The sequence below is a fragment of the Alligator mississippiensis genome, chromosome 1 (assembly GCF_030867095.1).
Source record: "Alligator mississippiensis isolate rAllMis1 chromosome 1, rAllMis1, whole genome shotgun sequence".
Taxonomy (NCBI): Eukaryota; Metazoa; Chordata; order Crocodylia; family Alligatoridae; genus Alligator; species Alligator mississippiensis.
The window spans coordinates 72,338,227-72,358,968 of record NC_081824.1 but is presented as its reverse complement, the minus strand read 5'-3'; the positions used below and the strand labels follow the sequence as shown (position 1 = coordinate 72,358,968).

The 20,742-nt window shown below is 43.5% G+C and overlaps 1 protein-coding gene across 1 annotated transcript in view; it reads left to right on the top strand.

The window, feature by feature from the left end:
• The first annotated feature begins 808 nt into the window (after window positions 1-808).
• ME1 (malic enzyme 1) overlaps window positions 809-20,742 on the top strand; it is a 309,039-nt gene continuing 289,105 nt past the window's right edge. The window contains exon 1 of the mRNA XM_006258408.4: window positions 809-933. Coding sequence (XP_006258470.2) covers window positions 838-933 — 96 coding nt within the window. The 5' untranslated portion in view covers window positions 809-837. The remainder of the gene's footprint in view (window positions 934-20,742) is intronic.

Genomic DNA, 20,742 nt, shown 5'->3' with positions numbered 1-20,742 from the left:
GCCCTTTTCTGAATGGGGCTAAAGTGTCAGCTTCTGCAACAGTAACCAATGGCACACCTTCATTACATGCTGTGTGAAAAAAGACTTTCCTTTTGTTAGTTTTTAACTCAATCCCTATGGGACTGAAATGGAACTGAAATGAAATGCAGGGTGGAACATCCATCCTTCAGCCTCAGAAAATTTGAAGTGCTGATGATAATGTTTTAAATGTCAGAGAAATTAGTCAAATGATAGAAAACTCCACTTGAAGCACTGCAACACATGCACAAGGTTTGTTACTGTCCCTATTCCAGTGTTTCCTACAGAAGGCCTCTCTTCCTTCGGAGCTCCCAAAACTAGCTCTTGTGCAGCTGTGGACAGACCCTCTGCATGAAGACTGTCACAAACTTATGATGGGGTTTGTGGGATGTCACATGAGTTTTCTTAACTTTTACTAACACTGAGAGCAGACTGAGGTGTTTCAACAGTCGTTCCCGTAACCTTAGGGTACCTACAGTTTTAAAAGCCGGAGCCGGGCCGGCTTTGTGCGTGGCTGCTCGCCACCCGCCCCCGCGCCTGGGCCCCGCACCCTGCTACGGTGGTCTCTGTCGCATATTCCCACTTATTCACAAGTGTCCCGCAGCCTTGGAGACGCGCGGGGGTGGGGGGAGGAAGCCTATGCCCCGTGCCCCCCGCTTCAGCTCAGTGCCTTGTCCGGGCCACGCGTGTGAACCACCCCGCCCCGCACACCTGCAGCCCCGCCCGGCTGCGTGACTCAGCGGGCGCCCCGCCCCGCCCCGCCCCCGGCCCCGCGGAATCACCCCGGCGTCGCCGCGGCTGCAGCTCGAAGCCGGCGACATGGAGCGCGTTCGGCGCCCGGCCGGGCCCCGCAGGCCCCAGCTGCTCGCCCCGCAGCGCGGCTACGCCCTCACCCGCGACCCGCGCCTCAACAAGGTACCGGCGGCACCTGCTGGGACCGGGCCGGGCTGGGCGGCGGGGCCTTCCCGACCTGTGCGGGAGCCGTGTGAGGGGCCGGGCCGGGCCGGGACGGGACGGGCCGCCCGGGGCTGGACGTGCGGACCTGCCCCTGAGCCTGGCCGGGGCTTCAATACGAAATGATGGGGTTGGAAGCTGGAAACGATCGTGTTTGCTCACAAACTGTTGTGGGCTGAAGCCTTATGCGAATAAGTCGTGGTGGTCTTTACGTCGGGGGCTATAACTTGGGGGGTGGTGAGGGAGTGAGAGCGGGGCCATCCAAGTGGAAGCATTTTTTATTTAATTCTAAGAAAGTGCTGACAGCACGCCCACAAATCTGGTCAGGCTTTCTGAGAGTGGCTTGGGTGTTGAACATGGTGCAGCAATGAGCTGCCTCAAACATTATCGGACAGTTTGACCACTTTTTTATAGCTCGTACGTGGTACAAGGGTTGAAATACATGATGATTAGCATACGCTTGGCAACACTGCCCAGCTCATTGCAGAAGATGAGGTGGACGTTGTCCTGTGCGCTGTTCACTCTGGTCAAGCAGATGCCAACTGCCAGAAACCTGCGTTTCTCTAGCTCCCTGCAATGGTTGATTCGTAAGTGGGGTGTGGTGGAAAAAACCAAACAAACCTGGGTATATTAGGGAGATGAATAGCCCTCTTGTTCCTGCTGGCTGCCCTTGGGCACGAGGATTCCTCAGTGGTTCTCCTGTGGTGTCTGTGTGCGCCTCTGCCTGCAGAGGCCCAAGTAAGGTCTGTTGGGGTCAGGGGGAATGAAAACTGACTGAAAGCCATGGAAAGCCACTTTTCCATCCATTTCTGTTTCATTTAAAGGAGGAGGCATGTGTCTGTAAAATAGAAACATTCAGCTGGTGACAAGCAGCAGCCTTTCCTTTAAGAAGGAGAACATTAGTCTGAGCACACACTCAAAAATGCATCTAATAAAGGTCACTTCCAGACCTTATGAGACCCTCTCAGCCCTCGTTATTATCCATCCACCTTTCCCTCAAATGCCACTCTTGGGTAGAAAAGATTGCTATTGGGTTGCCTACCTGACATTTCACTTCTTTTCTGTTCATCTCATTTCTATCCAGGACAACTTTCACAATTTTCTCCAATACCTGATGAAGGGTGTTTGTGCCCGAAAGCTTGCAATTAAAGATTTTTTTAAAATTATTTTTTTTATTTTTTTTGCAAAAATCTTGTTGGTCTAATAAAAGATATCATCTCTCTGCTATGAGTCCTGATTGCCTATTCATCAAATGCATTTCAGATGACTTGTAAAATGCTGTGATTTGATACCTGTTGTGTTTTTACAGGGTGCTTGAGCTGCCACTGTCCCTTTACATTATAGATGCAATCTCTTCCCTTTACATTAGTGAGACAGAGCTGCTCGTACTTTCTTTCTTGGTTTTGGTAAAAGAACATTAGAGATCACTTTTTCAGACTACCAAGACTGAGAAAGAGAGAGAGAAGAGGGGCATTTCCAGTGATGTAGCAAAATGGATGGCTTAGAGAGGAGGGCTGGGAAGAAAATGAGGAATTTGGAAGTCACTTCTCAAACAACCACAGCAAAAGTTTTGTTTGGATGTGGCTGTATAGGTAGTAAGTGGCAGGTGAGAGTGCTTAGTCCATTTCTTATCAAAAGCACTATTTAGCAGAAATCAGAATTAACTTGAGAGAGAGATTAACTTAATGATTCTAAAGTACAGGGGAGCATTTGCAGTTCTTGATTTTAAGAAAAAGGAAATGATTCTGCAAACTAAGAGGTCTTGTGTAAGGTCTCTGAGATTTAACAAGTGTCAGCACTTTCATTTAGTTTGTTGTGCCACATCTTAACTGGCTTTTATTTTTGAGACAGAAATTTGTGTTGTGGGTGTCTCTAGTGGGTTATGGAATAGAGAAAATCCCACACAATTTACTGATTCGTTTTGATGCACTGGCTGGGGGAGTAGTTAACTGATTGCACGATTTCACAATGATTACACACTTAATTTATACAACACAATTTTATTTTAAAACTCTTTGCTACGTATATAACACTGCTTAGCTTTAAGAAACACCACAAACATTAAAAACACAATAATTACATATATTAGAAACAATGCTCCGAATGCACTTCCTTCCCAAACAATACTATAAGAATTAGTGTTACAAAAACAACTACAATTACAACTAAAAGTTAAATTTGAATCAATACTATTATTTTCATATTATACTTACAATCCTAGAATTCCAAGAAGCCAAATACCAAAATATGGTTTCATTCCTCAGTAGTACGATTTAATGGGTTGGCCTCAGTAGTACGGTTCAATGAAATGGGCTCAGCAATACAATTCAATAGGCTGGCCTCAGCAGCGATAGGACTAAGTCCCCTTCCTTCAGTCCTTTTCAGGTGCTCTGCGGCTTCAGCGTGAACTAAGAGATTCATGTTCACGGAGAGGGTAGTTTCAGGTTATCAGTCTGAACCGGGCTATACTTGCGATTTTTCCCTCGTTGTTCTACAAGTATAGTCACCTCCAAATTGGGACAGCAAGTTACCATTTTTATTGAGCGAGTTGCCGTCAGCGGGCTCCTCCTACTCAATATATGGTTGCTCCCAAATTTGGGCTCGGATCTTACTCAACAGATTCTTTTACTTTTGTTGAGCATTTTAAATTACCTTTGGGAAACTTCCATATCACTGCAAATGCCCTTTTCTTACCAACCTGGTCAAAAGGCCTCAGGGTTTGATCTCTTGGAATTCAGGATATTTGCTCTCTTTGTAAAAGATTTCTAAAAGATAAAATTTAAATTAAGACTTTAAGCGAAGTCAGGACCTTTTGCACGTAGTCCCCAAAACAAAGAACTAGATAAGGAGATAAATCTTATCTTCTTCCTGAAACTGGCTAATGGGCAACCTTTACAAACATTCAAACTATTTCATTCAATATGACAGTGGGAGTAGGTCAGGACCAAATAATCTTATCTATTGGGTGACTTCTGGTAAAATAATGTAAAATTGACTTGTTTTAAAGAATGTTTGCTAATCTCCCTCTTTGTTTTAGCTTATTTTCAATCGCATTACAGTAATACCTAGCAGGAGTGGGCTGTCTGACATTGGACTTAGTTCATTTATGTTACCCACTATGAGCATTAATACAGTTGCATTTCCTTTTTGGGGGAAACTCATGGCAAAATCATGGCCTTGTGATGCAGACAAAGCTGGAAATCCCAGGTTACGGTTTGTGGGGAATTGGGTGTCACTCAGTATTAGCACTGTTAGGTGTGCAGAACTGATTCACAAGATAAACTCAGATGTTTCAAATAGGACTCTAGTGTCAAAAACATTCTGACCTGTTATGCTTTTTTTTAGTTCTTTGCAATAGAAGAATTGTCCTGTAATTTTTCCATAATCAGAAAAATGATTGAAAACTGATTGAGATGGCATTTGTCCAAGGGATGGGTTGAGTCTAACAAGGGGTGCCCTGAGTCTAAAAAGGTTGAGAACTGCTCTGGTGTGTCTTTAATTGTAACCAGAAGCTCAAGATTTTTGCCCCTCATCCATAAATGGTAAATGGGGATGTGGCAAAATGCACACCTTCAGCTTCTTGAAAAGATGTTGCAAAGGAGAGAAACTGTTTTTCCAGTTTCTGTCGCTAATGGGTTTGGGCCTCCAAAGAAAAGATAACTTGGTGAAATGTAATTATCTGTGATATGAAGGAAGAAATGCTGGATATGAATGAGGCAACATCTCAGAGTAATGATTCACTTCAGGCGGAGAAAATCTTTCAATAATACAGAATGTGTTAAAATTTGTAAATACATCTGACTTCCCAGAAATATATCTGTTTCCCCAGGGTTCCTTAATAATCATGAAACTGGTATTTTTCAGTTGGTATATCTACTGCACTGGAGGAGAAGGCAGGGTGGGTTTATGTGTTGCATGATCATTTGTGTTTGATTCTTGGTGCCATTTTCTTATGTGTAGTGTGAGGTGTTGTGGAACATTCTGTTTTGCTTCTGATGTGACTCTTAATGCTTTGATTTAAGTTTTATTAACTTAACATTTAAAGAAGTTTATTCCAATAATGAAACAATTTTTTATTCTTAATAGCTTTTTTTTTTTTCTCTCTTGTCTGTTAAACCAGGAGCTTATCAGGTAAAATTGGCTATTTTAATTGCTAAAGAGAACAAATGATGCTAGATTTTGAGGAATAGATCAAATGGCACAGTGTCAGCATTAGCTACTGGCTTCTGAATACCATATTTACTTGAATTTAAGATGAGGTTCCCCCCTCCCATTCACCATGGGGAGGAAGCCCCTTGTCTTAGATTTGAGTATAGGTTGGGGAGGCAGCAGCTACAGCTCTGACTCCAAGCCCAGGGTCAGAGCTTGATTGCAGCTGCTGCACCCTGCAGCCACTGCCCCCTACAGCCTCTGTTTTACCTCCCTGCCCCGCTTTGCAGATGAGAGGGGTTCAAGTGGGAGGGGGCAGGCCTCAGGAAGTACAGGCACCTTGGGAGCAGGTACTAGGGGCAGCAGGCAGCTATGGGGGCAAGCGGGGGGAGAATAGGCAGCAAGGGGCCAGGGGTCAGGCCACTTGGGCCCCTTTACTGCCTGCTGCAGCATCACCTGTTTCCCTGTTGCTACTTTCCCTACTGCTGGGGTATATGTGGGTGGGGGGGGGGTATGAAGTTAATGATCCTCCAAAAATTAGATTCTAGAAATAGAAATTTATAAAAAATGTATACATTTTCTATGTCTATAATATAATTATGGAAGGTCATCTTTAAATTTAGAGTAATCTTGGATTTGGGTAAATATGGTAACTTTTTCTCAGGTTAGCCACTGGTACTTTAGCTATCAATGTAGCAGATGCAATTGCAGTTCTATTGTCATGTATATTGACAAGGGGATGCTAAGCACCAGACTCTGGGCCAGATCAAGAAAAGGGCTTGGGAGTCTATCCAGGACTTTGTTCACCAAAGTCCAAAATTGCAATCCACAAAAATTCCTGCTGCTGAACCCTGAGGATAAATGAGGCATCTAGCAAGTTTAATTTTTTTCTTTTTTTAGCTGAGAAGTACATAGGCACCTGCTTTTCTGCATATGCATGTGCCTAGCACTCACTGCCCTGGCCTGAACAGCTTCTTGCCTGAACCTTGCTGGGGTGCAAAAACTAGGTGGAGCAATGCCCAAGTTCTCCAACGGGTCTGATCTGTTGGGTGTGGTGAGACCATCTCTAACAAGATTTGTCCCATTATTAGATACAGTTGTAGCTTTTTTATTTTTAAAATATGGCCAGAGGAGGAGTTAATAGGAATAGTGCCCACTTTTTATTTAATGGCCTAGTGATTAGAGCAGTTATTCAGGAAGTGGAAAACTTGGTTTTAGGCCCTCTTTGGCTGCAAGGATCCAAACCCACGTATCCCACCTATCATTTTGTTTTTCATGTACTATATTGCCTTATTAGACTCTTGACCTGGAGAAAATAAAATGCATCTCTTTATTAGGTGGGGGACATAAGTAAAAGGCCATAAGACTTTAGTGCCTAGTTAGCTGATACTCAAACAAGCCTATATGTTATAAAAATAAGACTTGGTGAAGGAGACCAAGGAACATTTTGTGACATCTTTACTTGGGTCTTGGGTGGAAACAAGTAGGGTTTCTAACAATGTCCAAAATGTATAACTTCAGGATTTGGAAGAGGTAAATTTATTCCTTTTTATGAAGCATTATGGAGTTGATATTTTTAGCTGATGATTTTGAGATTTGTTTATTTAAAAATGTTAGGGCCTCACTATTCCATCACTATATTCTGTACTGATCATAAATGCTTGCATATGCTCTTATGGTTGTATGACATAACTACATTGAAACCCCTCCCCCCCCAAGTCATTTAAGAGATTAGGGACTGTTGCTCTTTATAAATGTAGACTTTTGTCCTGTGGAGTATATATATATATATTTTTAAAGTGCCTCAGAATGCATTTTGATGTGTTTTTCTTGGGTCTGTATACTTCTGTATTCTTACTTCCTTCCTCTCCCGCACCCTTCCTATAATCTCCTCCTTTATCAGTTTTTGCCACCTGCTTAAGATTAATAATATGCATGTGCGTGGAACTTTAATACTGTACAATGAATAGTTATAAACTCTGAAGTCTTCAGTATTCTAAATCCTTTGATACCTCTGACTGGAATTCAGTAATCTTGTGACTCTGTTGCATGGTACAGCAGTCTGCAGTGAATTTACAGGTTTCACTTGAGAGAACCAGTGATGAGATCATGCTTAGGAAGTTAGAGTGATAAGGCTGATTGTGGAAGGCAACAGATTTTTTCAAAGGAAATGGAGGGTATGTTGAGCAAGTATGTCTCCATAACAAATAAGTTTCTCTTGATTCCAAAGCTTTCTTTAGTGAAGTGCTCTTAAATATAATTCTTCACAACTCTGTTCCTCTTTCTAAAACTTTTTCCTGAATCCTTGCTTACACCTGAATAATAAGTGTTTTCATTCTTCTCAGCCCTTCAGATCCACTCTTGGAAACAATAACATTGATACAATAGAACTTAGTAGGACTAGATTCCTTATTCCCATACCAGAATGCATGTATGAGGGACAAATAAGGTACATAAAACTGTAGCAAGCAGGGGCTGCTGATGAGGACTATCTGAATGGAGAATCTTGACAATTTTGACAGCCAGGAAAGAATTAGTTTGCTAATAAGTTACATGCCAAGGTATAGTCATTTAATGAATAATGGATTCTACTTAAAGCATATCTTACACTATGTAAGCATATCTTATGATATATATTCACTTAAGCTTATATATATAATGCTTGTATATATAGCTATGCATAGCTAGCCCAGAAGGGCTACTCAGCACTGATGGGAATGACTATTGACGCAATCAGCATTAGTTATAGCTATAGCTTTGTGTAACTAATGCTGATTGCGTCAATAGTCATTTCTGTCATTGCTGAGTAGCCCTTCTGGGCTAGCTATATGTATATACAGTATAAGGAAGAAATTGTGCTTTTAGGATGCACAGTTCACTTTCTCCTTTCCCCCTTCCTTACTGGAGAGGGAGGTGGTGGAATAGGTGCAATAGTAGTAATTTATTATTTAATAGTAGTAATTTATATATTAAGTACATTTGCTCGTGGTCAGGCATCTACATGTGTGCTACTGCACAGTAAGTAATTGAGAGTAAATTTTGCTACTTGCATTTTCAGATAGCAAATTTACTCATGATTAGAGTAAATTACTGTGCAGTAAGCATCTGTATGTGTAGACAATGACACGTTGCTTAGTAATTAGTTCTAATCTTGAGTAAAGCATCTCGTGTAAAGTGCCCAATGGGTAATAAAATATGGTATTACTGCAATTTATTTTCTGAAAAATTTGTGACAGTCTCATGCAGAGTTTTCCCTAGGGGTGTGTGGGGTCCGGGGCATATCAGCCTGTGCGGGGCCTGGGTGGTGGGGGTGGTAGTGAGCAGCTGGAGCCAGTGGAGTAGGGGGTGGTGGTGGTTGCCCCAATTCAAACCCCCACCCCTTTAGGACAGCCCTGTATTCATCTTTAAATAACAGTTATATGTAGAAGCTAGTGAAAATATAAACAATACCTAAAACAGTTGTCACTGTTCCATACAACATGGAGACCCCCAACAGCCCAGACCACCTAGACTCTGGGTTAGCTCACTATCACAAATACTGCTGTGCTAATATATAAATCAGCATGGGGTAATATTTAAAAGCAATGTAAAGACCTGGTATTACTGGTATTACTTCCAGTAGTGTAAATTATTAGTGCAAACCTGGTGTAGGATCAGAATTGATATCTAAATCCATAGTAAAGCACATCTCTGTAAGATATATGTAGGATGTGAGTTCTTTTATCATTTAAAACTCATTTCAGATTGGATTTTAAAATTCCCTGTAAACTTGAAAGGGAAGGTTTGGAATTACTGTAAGAAGGTAGGGGAGGAGTTGGCAAACCCCAGCACGTGTGCCAGAGCATGACACGTGAAGATATTTTGCTTGGCATACCAGCACATGTCTCGGGGCAGATGGTGGGGGAGCCATAAGGGGCCTGATCCTTCTTGTGGCAGTGCAGCCCCAGCCTCTTTCTTTTCCTCTACCACAAGGTGTTTATGCACCTGCTGCTGGCAACAAGCTGGGCCAGGGCCCTTCAGACCCCAATGCAGCCACTTTCAGTCTCCTGGCTGCCTGCCACAGCTGGGCTTTGCTCTGAGCAAGTCTCTGCCACTCCTCACGGAGTCTGGGATACTTGCAGCAGGGAGGCTGCATGTGGCTGCACTGGGATCTTTAGAGCCCTGCCCTGGCTCATTACTGGCGGTGGGTTCATATGCACCTTGAGCTGGATGTCAGGAAAGGGGCTAAGGCTGTGCTGCCATGAGGGATCAGGCCCCTCGTGGGTCCCCTGCCTCTTCCCTGCTGTACTAGCCCAATCCCCCTCTCCCTGCTGCCTGCCCTGCCTGCTTTCAGAGGCACCTCACTGCTCCCCTCCCCTCCCCTCCCCTCCTTACCTGCTGGACTGGTTCCCATCCTGTGCCAAAGGATAACCAGTAAGTACCCCTCCCCTTCTCCCCCTCCCCCCCCCCCCCCCCCCGGTGTTGTTTGCTTGGCATGCCAACATCTTACAAGTAGACCTTGTGGGGTTTTTTTGGTGCTCTACCCAAAAATGTTGCTGAACCCTGAGGCTGGTAATACCGTCTCAGAATTAAAATTGGCAAAACAACACATTTTAAATATTCTGTCCTTATTTTTGCATTAACAAGTAAAGGAGCTGGTCCTTAAACAACTTGGAGGTTTTTTGGGTGCGGGTCTTACTCTTCCATTCAAAGTCCTACTGATCCCTAAATATGGGGTCAGGAAGGAAATTTTTTCCCTAGGTCAGATGTGATATGGATGATAGCTTGTTTGCCTTCCTTTTTAGCATAGAATGTGGTTCTTTTTTAAAGAATCTTCTGAACATATATTAACCAACTGCTCTCCTGATTCTTTTGTTTTTCCTCCCCCGCATCTGACTCTTACTGCTTTTTTTTTCTTTAAACTTAACATAAATTTCTCCAAGGAGCTGGATTTACTAGAACTACAAGTCTCAGATTCATATTAGCCTCAGTTAAGTGGTAATGAAAATGGTGTGATCTTTATTTAGATGCCTGTACCTAGTTAGGTGCACTCAATTTTGGAATGTTTGGCCATTATAGAAATTTTAATAGGCCTAATCTATTTAAAGCTTTCAAAATCACATAGTTTTAGTAGTGTGTGTTTCCCATGTAAAAACTGTATAATGTGTCATTTCAAAATATTAAATGAAGGGTTTTTTTGCTGTATTTTTGTCTAATGAAAGCTGTTTTGCTGATGATTTTACCAAAAGCAACAGTTTGAGCGCTCTTTGTTATCTTTATATGGAGGAAGCTGCTTTTTATCAGGTTTTTTTCCTGTAGGGTAAATAACTAATACACTTGACATTCTTGGAAACAGCAACATGTTTAAGTAAAATAACTTTTGACGCATAGCTAACAAAAAACAGTCTTATTTGAGGAAACAAAATTCACTCTTATAAGGAAAAAACAGCAAGTACACTGATATCTCACACAATTGTTTCGGTCAAAAATTGATATGCATCTTGTCTGAGCTGACCTTAAAGCTCAGAAGGAATCGCTGACCTTTAAATATGCTCACTTCAGCTGTTTGTAGTAGACATGGTATCTTATAAAGGGAAGTCAGGTCCACAAATAAGTCTTTATAGGATCAGGGCCATAACTAGTATGGCATTACTGACAAAATATTACCCTTTTAATAATAGTGTAAGTAAATATGCTATTGTATTTTGTGAAGATTTGGGTTTGGTTTTGATCTTTTGCTTGTTAAAATACCAGTTGCACATAATATCCAAAATTGTTAACTTAACAATTAGCTGCATGAAGATTCATTTTTAAACCTAATTCTGTACATTTGAACTCAAAGGACTTATAGTAAAGTCAGTAATATTGGCATGTGCTTCTGCTTTTAACTGTCACCAATGTCTCTGGGAGCTATGTATGAGCTACAACAGTGGTGCTCAACTTCTGGCCCTTGAAACAGACCTGGTCCATGACGCTATGTCATCTAGCCCATGGGTCTCCTCACATGTCCAGAAATTTGGCAGTGGGGGAGCAGTGGTAGCATTAGTTGTTCCTTCCATGCTGTCACCTGGGGAGCCCCACAGGCTGCATGATGTGACACTGCATGTTAGGGCTAGGACTGGAAGATTGAGAATCACTGAACCACGGAGTTCATAGCACAACAAAAAAAAATGCTGTGGGGGGAGGGGGGCTGCCTCCCCGCCTGCCCCCCCCCCCCCGAGCAAACCCAGGCTGGGGTCTGGGGCCAGGGAGGTGGTTTAAACACCCTTTCCCTCACTCTCACTTACTGCTTGCTGGCTGCAGCTGTGGACTACAAATCCCAGGAGCACCTAGAAGCAGGAAGAAGTGATGAGCAACCCTGCAGAGTCCTACTGTTGTGGTTCTGGACTGCAAATCCCAGAGACCTTCGGGGGCAGCAGGAAGAGGAAGTGAACACACAGCCCTACTGGTGCACACACTGTCTGTGTGCCAGTAGGGTGGCCATCCTAGAGGACAGTCCAGTTGTCCTCTGTCCTTTTTATTGATACAAAACCCAACACCTTTATGTCCTGTCCTTTATTTTTCTCTTCAAGAGAAAAACAGAGGACATAAAGGCATCGGATTTCATATCAATCGAGGACAGAGGCAGAATAGCAGAGAACCAGAATGTCCTCTGTGATGGCCATCCTATATTCCAGAGAGCTGTGCTCCAGCGCCTTCCAGCTTCTGGCCTGAGCCTGAATCTGCAAAGACTGAACTGATTCAGCCTCAGGCTTTTTGACCATCTGTATTTAACCCTACAGTGCTGATCAGCTGGCCAACCCTAATTCTCTGTAGAAGCAAAGGGGCATTCCTCTTGCACAGGGCCAGGGTCCCATGACTCACCAGTCCCTGGCTAACAGTAGCTAGGGCTGCAAGCACAGTTTGCCAGTAGGGGTGAGGGATTGGAGAGCACAGTTCAGGGTGTGTTTGACAGTCCTGGTGAGAGGTGGCAGTAGGAAACAATGCACCCAGGGATTCTGGAGACCTCGGGGAAGCCCTATCACTTGATATGTAGCAGCTGGAATCTCTGAGTTCCCTATCTTTTTCTCTGGCTTCCACTTTCTGTCTCTGTCCAAGGGGACAGGGAAGTGCAGTGCAGCACAATGTGTGGAGAGTGATCCTGGGGCTCTGCAGATGGAGCAGTGGGAGCAGGGGGTGTGTATGCTGGCACACAGTGCAGTCGTGGTGGTGGAATGCATGTGCATGGTACAGCATGGGAGTGCCCATATGGTGTGGAGCCCAGGGACCTATGGTCCCCACTAGTGTCGCTCATGCAGTATGTGACCCCTGGCCACTGTTAAGTTGGATGGTCCTGTTCTGCACTAATAAATAATGGCTTTGAGGCTCGTTTGCTATTTTATTGGGTGATAACTTGAATGTATGTTATGTCACAATTTATTGCATGATTAGCATGTTAATTACATGATAAATGTAATTGTCTGTGAGGGATCAAAAGAAATTATTCACATATAATGCTAAGCATTGCAGAAATGTTTGCAGAGGCAGGCCTAAGCTGTCTACAAAATCCATTTGTTGCTGCAGACAGAGGATTTTCCGCTTGCAGCACTAAAGATGCACTGATTTGGATGAACTGAGACAGTTGTAGCTGTTCTACAAAGTGTAATCTGTCTTTATGGTAGTGTGAATGTGTGGCAGACACAGGAAATAGAACCCTACACTTTTATCATGGCCCTCTAGGATAAAGATACTTCTCAAAGGAAGGAATAACCAGTAAGCTAGTTCAGGTTCTACTAGTATACAGGTCATATGTTTGCAGCTTTAGCCAGTTTGATCAAATGGATACAGCAGATCAATGAATACAGCTTTTTACTGGGTTCCCTGACACTTAGTGACAAAGTATTGTAATAATGTCCATTAGATGTAGTTACCCCAAGAGAGCTGGTCATCTGTCTGCTTTGGACACCCATGTAATTATATTTGTTTGTAGAAACTGGTGTGAATTTAAAATTGCATGGATATAAAAATGTTTTGTGTCCATGGACTAAGAGTTAGGCACAGTGGCAAAGCCTTCAGCCTCTCTTCTACTCGGCATAGCTCCTTGCTGCAGTCCTTGCTATTTGAATTTGGATCTCTCTGTGAACCAGTGCAGATCAGGACTGAAGCGTTTCAAAAGATGTTTCATTCACTGATTTGCTTCAATCTGTGGGATTGCAGACTTCAATAAAAATAAGAATTTAGTTTAAGCTGTTTTTAAATTCTGTTACTATGAAATGTGTTAGAATTTCTTGCAGGGGTTTGGGTTGTAGCCGTGTTGGTCTAAGGACATAGGCAGACAAGGTTCCTTGGGTGAATTTGATATCTTTTATTAGACCAATGCAAATGGTTGGAGAATAGTTATTAAGCAAGCTTTCGGGTTTTTGAACTGTTTAATAACTATTCTCCAACCATTTGCGTTGGTCTAATAAAAGATATCAAATCCACCCAAGGAACCTTGTCTGCCTTAGAATTTCTTGGAATTTTAATGCCCCCTTTCACTCCTTTACGTTGGGTTTTTTTTTTTTTTTTTTTTTTCCTCCGGTTATTTTTACATGTCTACTAGGTTCAATCGCAGCATGGTAGCTTTACTGCTGAGAACAAGCCTTGTCTATGTGTTAATCATACTGCATTTGGCATATGGCCTAAAAAATGTTTTTGCCAAAATTCAGCTAGCTTAAAAACCCTCTGAAACTAACTTAATGTATATTTACTCTTTACAAATATTTTAATCATTTTGTGCCTGAGTCTGAGAGATACTAAGAAAGTTATCAAGGACAATTGCAGCTGGGAGAGCTCAACATTTCTCAGCATGAAGCTCTTTTTACTGCTAGTACTGTAATACTATGGAAATATTACTGTATTTAAAATATGAAGGCCACTATCTCCAACATTTCGTTTTCTCTTACTAAATAGTTGATTAAATGTATTCTTTTGTGATGAAGTATCTAAGTGAAAATGGAATGCTAGCACACAAAGAAGTACTTTTGAGTACGTGGTTTATGAGTGCCTGTAAACTGGAATTGGGTGTTTTGTGTATCAGATCTATTCTGAAGCTGCTTGCTATCAGTATATGATAAGCTCAAACATTAAGGTTATAAAACCTCCTATAGTAAAGCAGGGTTTCTTTGAACCCCCATAACCTGGTGCTAGGACACTGTATAAAAATGCTAAGTAATTACTTCTGGCTTGTGCTGGTAGCTGTTATGATGTAAATAGTGACACAAGAGATGATATAGGAAATCTACACATGGTTTCGTCATAGATTGTTAGAGGCTGGAAGGGACCTTGCAGATCATCAGATCCAGCTCCCCCACTCTAGGCAGGAAGTCAGCTGGGGTCAAGTGACCTCAGCGAGGTGACTATCTAGTCTCCTCTTGAAAACCTCCAGAGTTGGTGACTTGCACCACCTCTGGAGGGAGTTTATTCCATAGTCTGGGCACCCTGACTGTGAAGGAGCTTTTCCTGGTATTAAGCCTGAAGTGGCCTTCCAGGAGTTTGTCCCCATTGGCCCTGGTCTCCCCTGGGGGTATCCTAGTGAATAGTTGTTCACTGAACTCCTGATGCACTCCCCTGATATAGCGGTAAGCCACTATCAAGTCCCCTCTCAACCTTTTCTTCTTTAGGCTAAAGAGGCCCAGGCCCCTCAGCCTTTCCTCATAGGGCTTGCATTGCAAGTCCCTGATTATATGGGTGGCTCTTTTCTGGACCCTGTCAAGCTTTTCCACATCCTTATTGAAGTGCAGTGCCCAGAACTGGATGCAGTACTCCAACTGTGGTCTCATCAGTCTCTAACCAAGGAATACGCACAAAGCAGTGGGGGTAGGGTTTTGAGGCATCCTATACTTGCATTGCTTTGGAGACTGCAATGTTGTGGTATTTTTATAGGAGCTACCTCGCCACGAGTAGCCCCACCATGGTCCCAACAGACCTTCCAGTTGGATGAAGTTTACGGTCATACCCAGGATGAGGCTATTACACATTACAGTTACAGATAATGTGAGAGTCAAAGAAAAGAGTAACCTGCAATGTTAGGACTACCATGTTGTGACTAGTCTGGGACCATGTGGAACTGCATCTTCTCATTGATGTTCCTAAATTCACCTTTCTGCACTTACTTTGTGGACAGACACTACTTAAATTTGAAAATATGAAAGAGATTCATGTTATTAAATAGTTGCTGTACAGATGAGAGGGAAAGAGGTGGGAAACGCGCTCCCTTCAGTGGCCCTGGATTTGTTGTATAGGCAAGAAACTTAAATAAGTCGTCTGGCCGCTTCAACCTGGCTGGGCTGATCTAGTATTTTAGCTTGTCACAGTTGTTATACCTGTGATAAGAAGTTTTTCTTTTGGAATATATATCTTGTGCTCATTTACAGACCCACCTAGTTCTCACTGTAGATTTGCAATAACTTACATATTACATTTTTTTATACTAACCTGTCTTTGAATATCTTAAATGTTCTCTCTTGTGCTTTCTCTAATATATTCTATTTTCCTTTTGTTATGAAGTGGAATGTGCTCTGCTTGGTGGATGCTCACCAGACTGTGTTTGGATTCAACCTCTGCATTGCATACACTTGAGCTTGCTGGGTGGGGCAGCATTTAGTGACTGCTTGTTGATTCATAATGAGGAGGTGCAAATCCTCTGTTCTGTACCACTTCTGAGAGATGGGACTCCATTGTACATCTTGCTAGGTCTTGCTGGCTAGTGCTGGTTTTCTCAAGCCTCCCAAAAGAGAACTTGCATAATGCTGGAGTTCCTCCAAAGCTGCAGATCTTCTGGGTAACTGTTTAATACCTTTTGGGGACTAATGTGACAGGGAAAACATTATCCATAGCCTTTGAAAAGGAATTTGTGAATTAATTGCACTTGATTTACAAAGCACAGAGACATGCAAATATATGGAAAGGAACAAAAACATATATTCAGATTTCTGCCTCAGTTTCCTCGCTGCTCTTTTTGGATTTTGATCAAACTTTCTAGGAGTCGTAAGTAATCGCTATTAGCATATAAATTAAGATGGTCATTTGTATGCAGAAGACATCAAGCGGGGTGGACATACAGCAGTTTCAACTAGTCTGTATTTCCTTAGCTTACTAATTTAGCCTTATGGGAGACAGCGTTGGAGGTTTGATGAAACAGTGGTCTATCATAAGCATTGCTTTCTGCCCTACCCCAGTCTACAAAATCCATCAGGAAATCGGGTTGGTCAAGTGTGACTTCATCTTGACAGCTCTGTTGGCTGTCCTTGATCACCTCATTACTCTCTAGGGCTGGGGTTGGCAACCTATGACCCATAGGTGGATCTGGCCTTCCTAGTGATTTGCAGTCTGCCTGCAAGCCTGGATGTCAGTGGCAGTTAAGCTTTCTAGACCTGATTTGAATCAGCAGGAGTTATTAGTATTATTTGTTTAATTGTTTATTAGGACTCAGATTCCTCTTGTCAGCGCAAAATGCAGCCAGTAACCTCTTGGAGTTGAAAGCGCAGGGAAAGTTAAGGCTTTCCACAGTGTCCATGGCCTCAGGCTCCATGGTTTTTTGGGTTTTTTTTCCAGCACCACATGGATGACTTTTATTCACTAGTCTGTCTTGGAAAGAATCCAGAGTCCAACTTCCATTTCATGTGCTGTTGATCTGTGTTCATTCATGCTTTTTTCTACAGAGAAAAGAGAGTCTTTTGAACAGGAGAAACAAAAAACAGAAACAGACTGTTATGAACTTAAAATAAGTAACTAGTAGGGGTGCACCAATAGATATGGGGGGGGGAGCTGATGGTTGGTTGGTTTTGTTTTTGTTTTTTAAACAAGCCATATCGTCCGATACCAATCCAATTGCTGATATGCAGCTGGGCAGCTTGGATAGGGGCATCCAGCTGGTAAGTCTGTTGTGGGGGAAGGGGCATGTGGGGGGCAGATCAAGGCCCCAGCCATGAGGGAGAGAGTGGGGCTGGGACAGGAGCTGAGGTAGACACTGCACAGTTTGGGCGGGGTGCAGGATGGAGCTGTGAGTGGCTCACCCCAGGGGGGTGGCTGGCAGCTCTCACTGCTGCATGTACAGCTGAAGTGCATGGGGGCGTGTGCCCCCAGATCTGCACGTGGGGGGGGAGGAGGGTGAGTTGCCACTGCGGGCTGGGGCTGGGGTGGTGCTGAGCTTTTCCCGGCAGGGGTCTGCGCTCATGGCGGGTGGTGGTGGCTCTGGTAGCGGGGCTCGGAGGGGAGCTATGATGAATTTTGGGGTGGCTGTAGCCCCCTCCAGCACAATTGGCACCTGCCCCAAGTGCAGCCTGGCCCAGTCCCTGCACCAGGAAGAATTTGACACCACCCTGGCCCCAGCCTGCAGTAGCAGCTTGCCCTCGCCCCATGTGCAGATCCAGGGGCACATGCCCCCTGTGCTCTTCTGGGCTGCATCCATCCCACACCCCACCCTGTCTGTGCAGTGAGGGCTTGATCAGCCCCCCACCCCTTCCCCCCAGAAAAGACTTACCAGCTGGATGCTGCCAGGCTGTGGTCTTGGCTGCCTGTATGCTGTGCTGTGGCTACGTCTGTATGCATGCACAGGGGCATTTATCGGTGACATTATTGGCCACATCAGCCAAAAAAAACCTGATTGATGCTGTCAATTTTCCTTCATATTGGTGCCGATATATATATTGGTGCCCATATTCGCTATGGGACCAATGTATCACTACACCTCTAGTAAAGGGCCTAACTTTTGATTCTATAAAATTAGTGGTAGCTGCATTGAAAAGTGTATTAAAGATGAGTAGGAGGAACTGCCTGGAATTTTTGTTCTTTTTCTCAAACAAGATTTAAAAAAAAATGAGAAGCAAACTTAGGATATGAATCTTCTCTGGGAACTAGTTACCTGAATTGGTGAGCATCTGCAGTGGTTTTTGCAGAATGACTACAGCTGAATTCCACGCCCGCCCCCCTCCCCCCCCCAACTTGTCCCCTGCCTCTGCCACTGAATGCCATTGAAGCCCAATGTTTGGATCTCTGAGAACTGTATGTTGCTGACCACTGCTCTAAAGCTATTCCACACGTTGTTTTCAGAGGACCAGTTTCTAATATTCTCCCATGTAAGTTGTCAGCTTCTTTGCAGACTAGCACCTAGAGGTCGATGCCAATATATTTCACAGATGTATTTCTTGAGGAAAAAAGGGATATAGCATGACTTAAGAGTAGACACACACTGATGCATCAGTCTGTATAGTATCGGCACTGATAAAAGGCAAGTTAGCATCGGCAATTGGCTTTTTTGACTGATATGGCTGCTGACATCGCCGGTAAGTGCCTCATGTAGGCACAGATGCAATGTGCATGGGGCCAGGAGTGCAGTGTCTGACTGGTAAGTCAGCCGCGGGGAAGGGGGTGGTGCAGATCAAGGCCCCATGGTGAAGGAGGGAATGGGGCAGGGGCAGGCGCTGCCCAGCCAGGGAGGGGCAGGGTGGAGCTGTGAGCGAGCGGCTTGTCCGGAGGGTGGGGGGGGGAAGCTCCTGCTACTGCATGCACCCTTGGGAGAAGCACGTGGGTTTTGTGTCCCCTGGATCTGTGCACGGGGTGAAGATGGGCTGCTGCTGTGGGCTGGGGCCAGGGATGGTGCTGGGGGCTTTTCCCGGCGGGGGAGGTTGGGTCCGGACTGTGCTTGGGGCAGGCAGCGATGGTGCTGGTGGGGGGGAAGGGGCTATGGTGAATTGCCCTCTCCTAGTGCCAGTGCTACTGCCACTTGCACTGAGTACAGCCCTGGCCTAACACCCCCCCGTTGGGAAGAGCCCGGTGCTGTCCCTAGCCCCAGTCTGTAGTGAAAGCCTGCTCTTGCTCTGCACAGATCCAGGGGCACATGCCTTCCTCCCCCATGACTCCCCTGGGGGCATGCACACCAGCAGGTGCTGCGTCCCCTGAATGAACTGCTCAGAGCTCCATCCCACACCCCACCGCGGTTGGGCAGCACCTGCCTCCGCTCCAGCCCCACTCCCTCCCTCACTGCTGGGACCTCGATCTCCCCAGCCCCCCCAGCAGACTTATCAACCCCAGCAGCCTTATCAACCTGACACTGCTTTCCAAGCTTGGCTTGCATACCTGTTGGATTGGTATTGGCTGATACGGCTCACTAATAATCTGCTGTCAGTATTGGCACAAAAAATCTTTATCTCTACGCGTGAGTCTTGGATTCAATCCAAAGCTATGGAGAAGAACGTGTCTAAATTGAGTTCAATTAAACTATTGTCAGCTCCTTTGTGGACACCTGAATAGTTCAGTTTGAGTGACTTTTGGTATAAATTACCCCCTTGCCTACTTGATTTAATCTAAAATAAAGTCACTTTTAAACACAAGTTAGTCCATGAAGTGTTGTTCACTGGTTTAAGTAAACTGGTTTTAAAGTCATGAATTGGAAAACATTTATTTGATTGAACCAAGTAATGGGTCTTCCAATTCACTTTGACTTAAAACACTAGAAGTTTTTATTCTTTATTGTTAATAGGATAAAGAATGCCTGACTAAACTTAGCTCATAACTTTTCTTGATCAATAGAGCTATTTTAAGAGCCAGAAAAACTGCAATAAATTTCCTTTTTATGCAGTTATATTGAAAATTAGATTAACAGCAACAAAACACTTCTTCTGTATTGTATTCTGTCTGCTGTTTGCTTACTTTTCAGTTAGTTTCCTTCTCTGTCCAATAAACTGTACTACTGTTATGAATACTGACACAAGTTTGCTCTTGCATCATTTTATACTTGGGCAGATAAATGTTTTTCTACTTCTAGCATACAGTTTCACCACTTGCAATAGAATTTGGTTTGGAAAACTTCAGTCTTTTCTGATCAGGGAAAAGATCACCACAGTATTATTAAGGTAAAAAAAAAATTTCATGCAGTCTCCTAGACAATCTGCAGTAGCTGATTAAGTCCTAACTGGAACTTTTTATTTGGTCTGACTTCAACATAAAAATAAGGCCATATGTCATTGTGATTAGAACCTAAGACTTCTTAGCTGAACTTAAACCATAAAAGATTTACTACTAGGAGGAGGCTGAAAGAGTTCCATACAGAGTTCCCAAGACACGTCTGCACATGCAGCCGTCTCTCACTCTGGGCTGGATTGACAGTTTATTGGATGAAACCTGAGTAGTATAAGGGAGTTTTACGTTCTTTATTTTAGAGATATTGGTTTAAAGTTTCTGAATCTTCAAACAAATTTAAATTCTGGAGTGGTAAAGTAACATGAGACTGCAGCTTGCACTTATAAAACCAATAACACAACTCATTAATGTATGTTTCCAAAGAAGTAGAGTAAGTGTAATAATTTACACAAACCGTTCTCAGATTACTTTGGATTTGTACAGTCAATGCTGTGGAAAACTAATAGCTGCTTCAGTTTCCAAAAATAGTTTGACTAAGTACAGTACTGTTAGTCATTGAGTTATGGACTTTCCACTTGCATAAGGCAGTATTTATTTAATGCCAATATAGAACAGATTTAAAAATAAAGTTTCTTTTGAGTGCTCTGTCCATGCAGCCATTATTTCATGTTGCATCTGGCTGCAGTCCTCTGGCATTAGCCAGGGAATTAATACATTTCAACATTTCGACTCAAAGCACAAATGCATTTGCAGTCTCTCTTC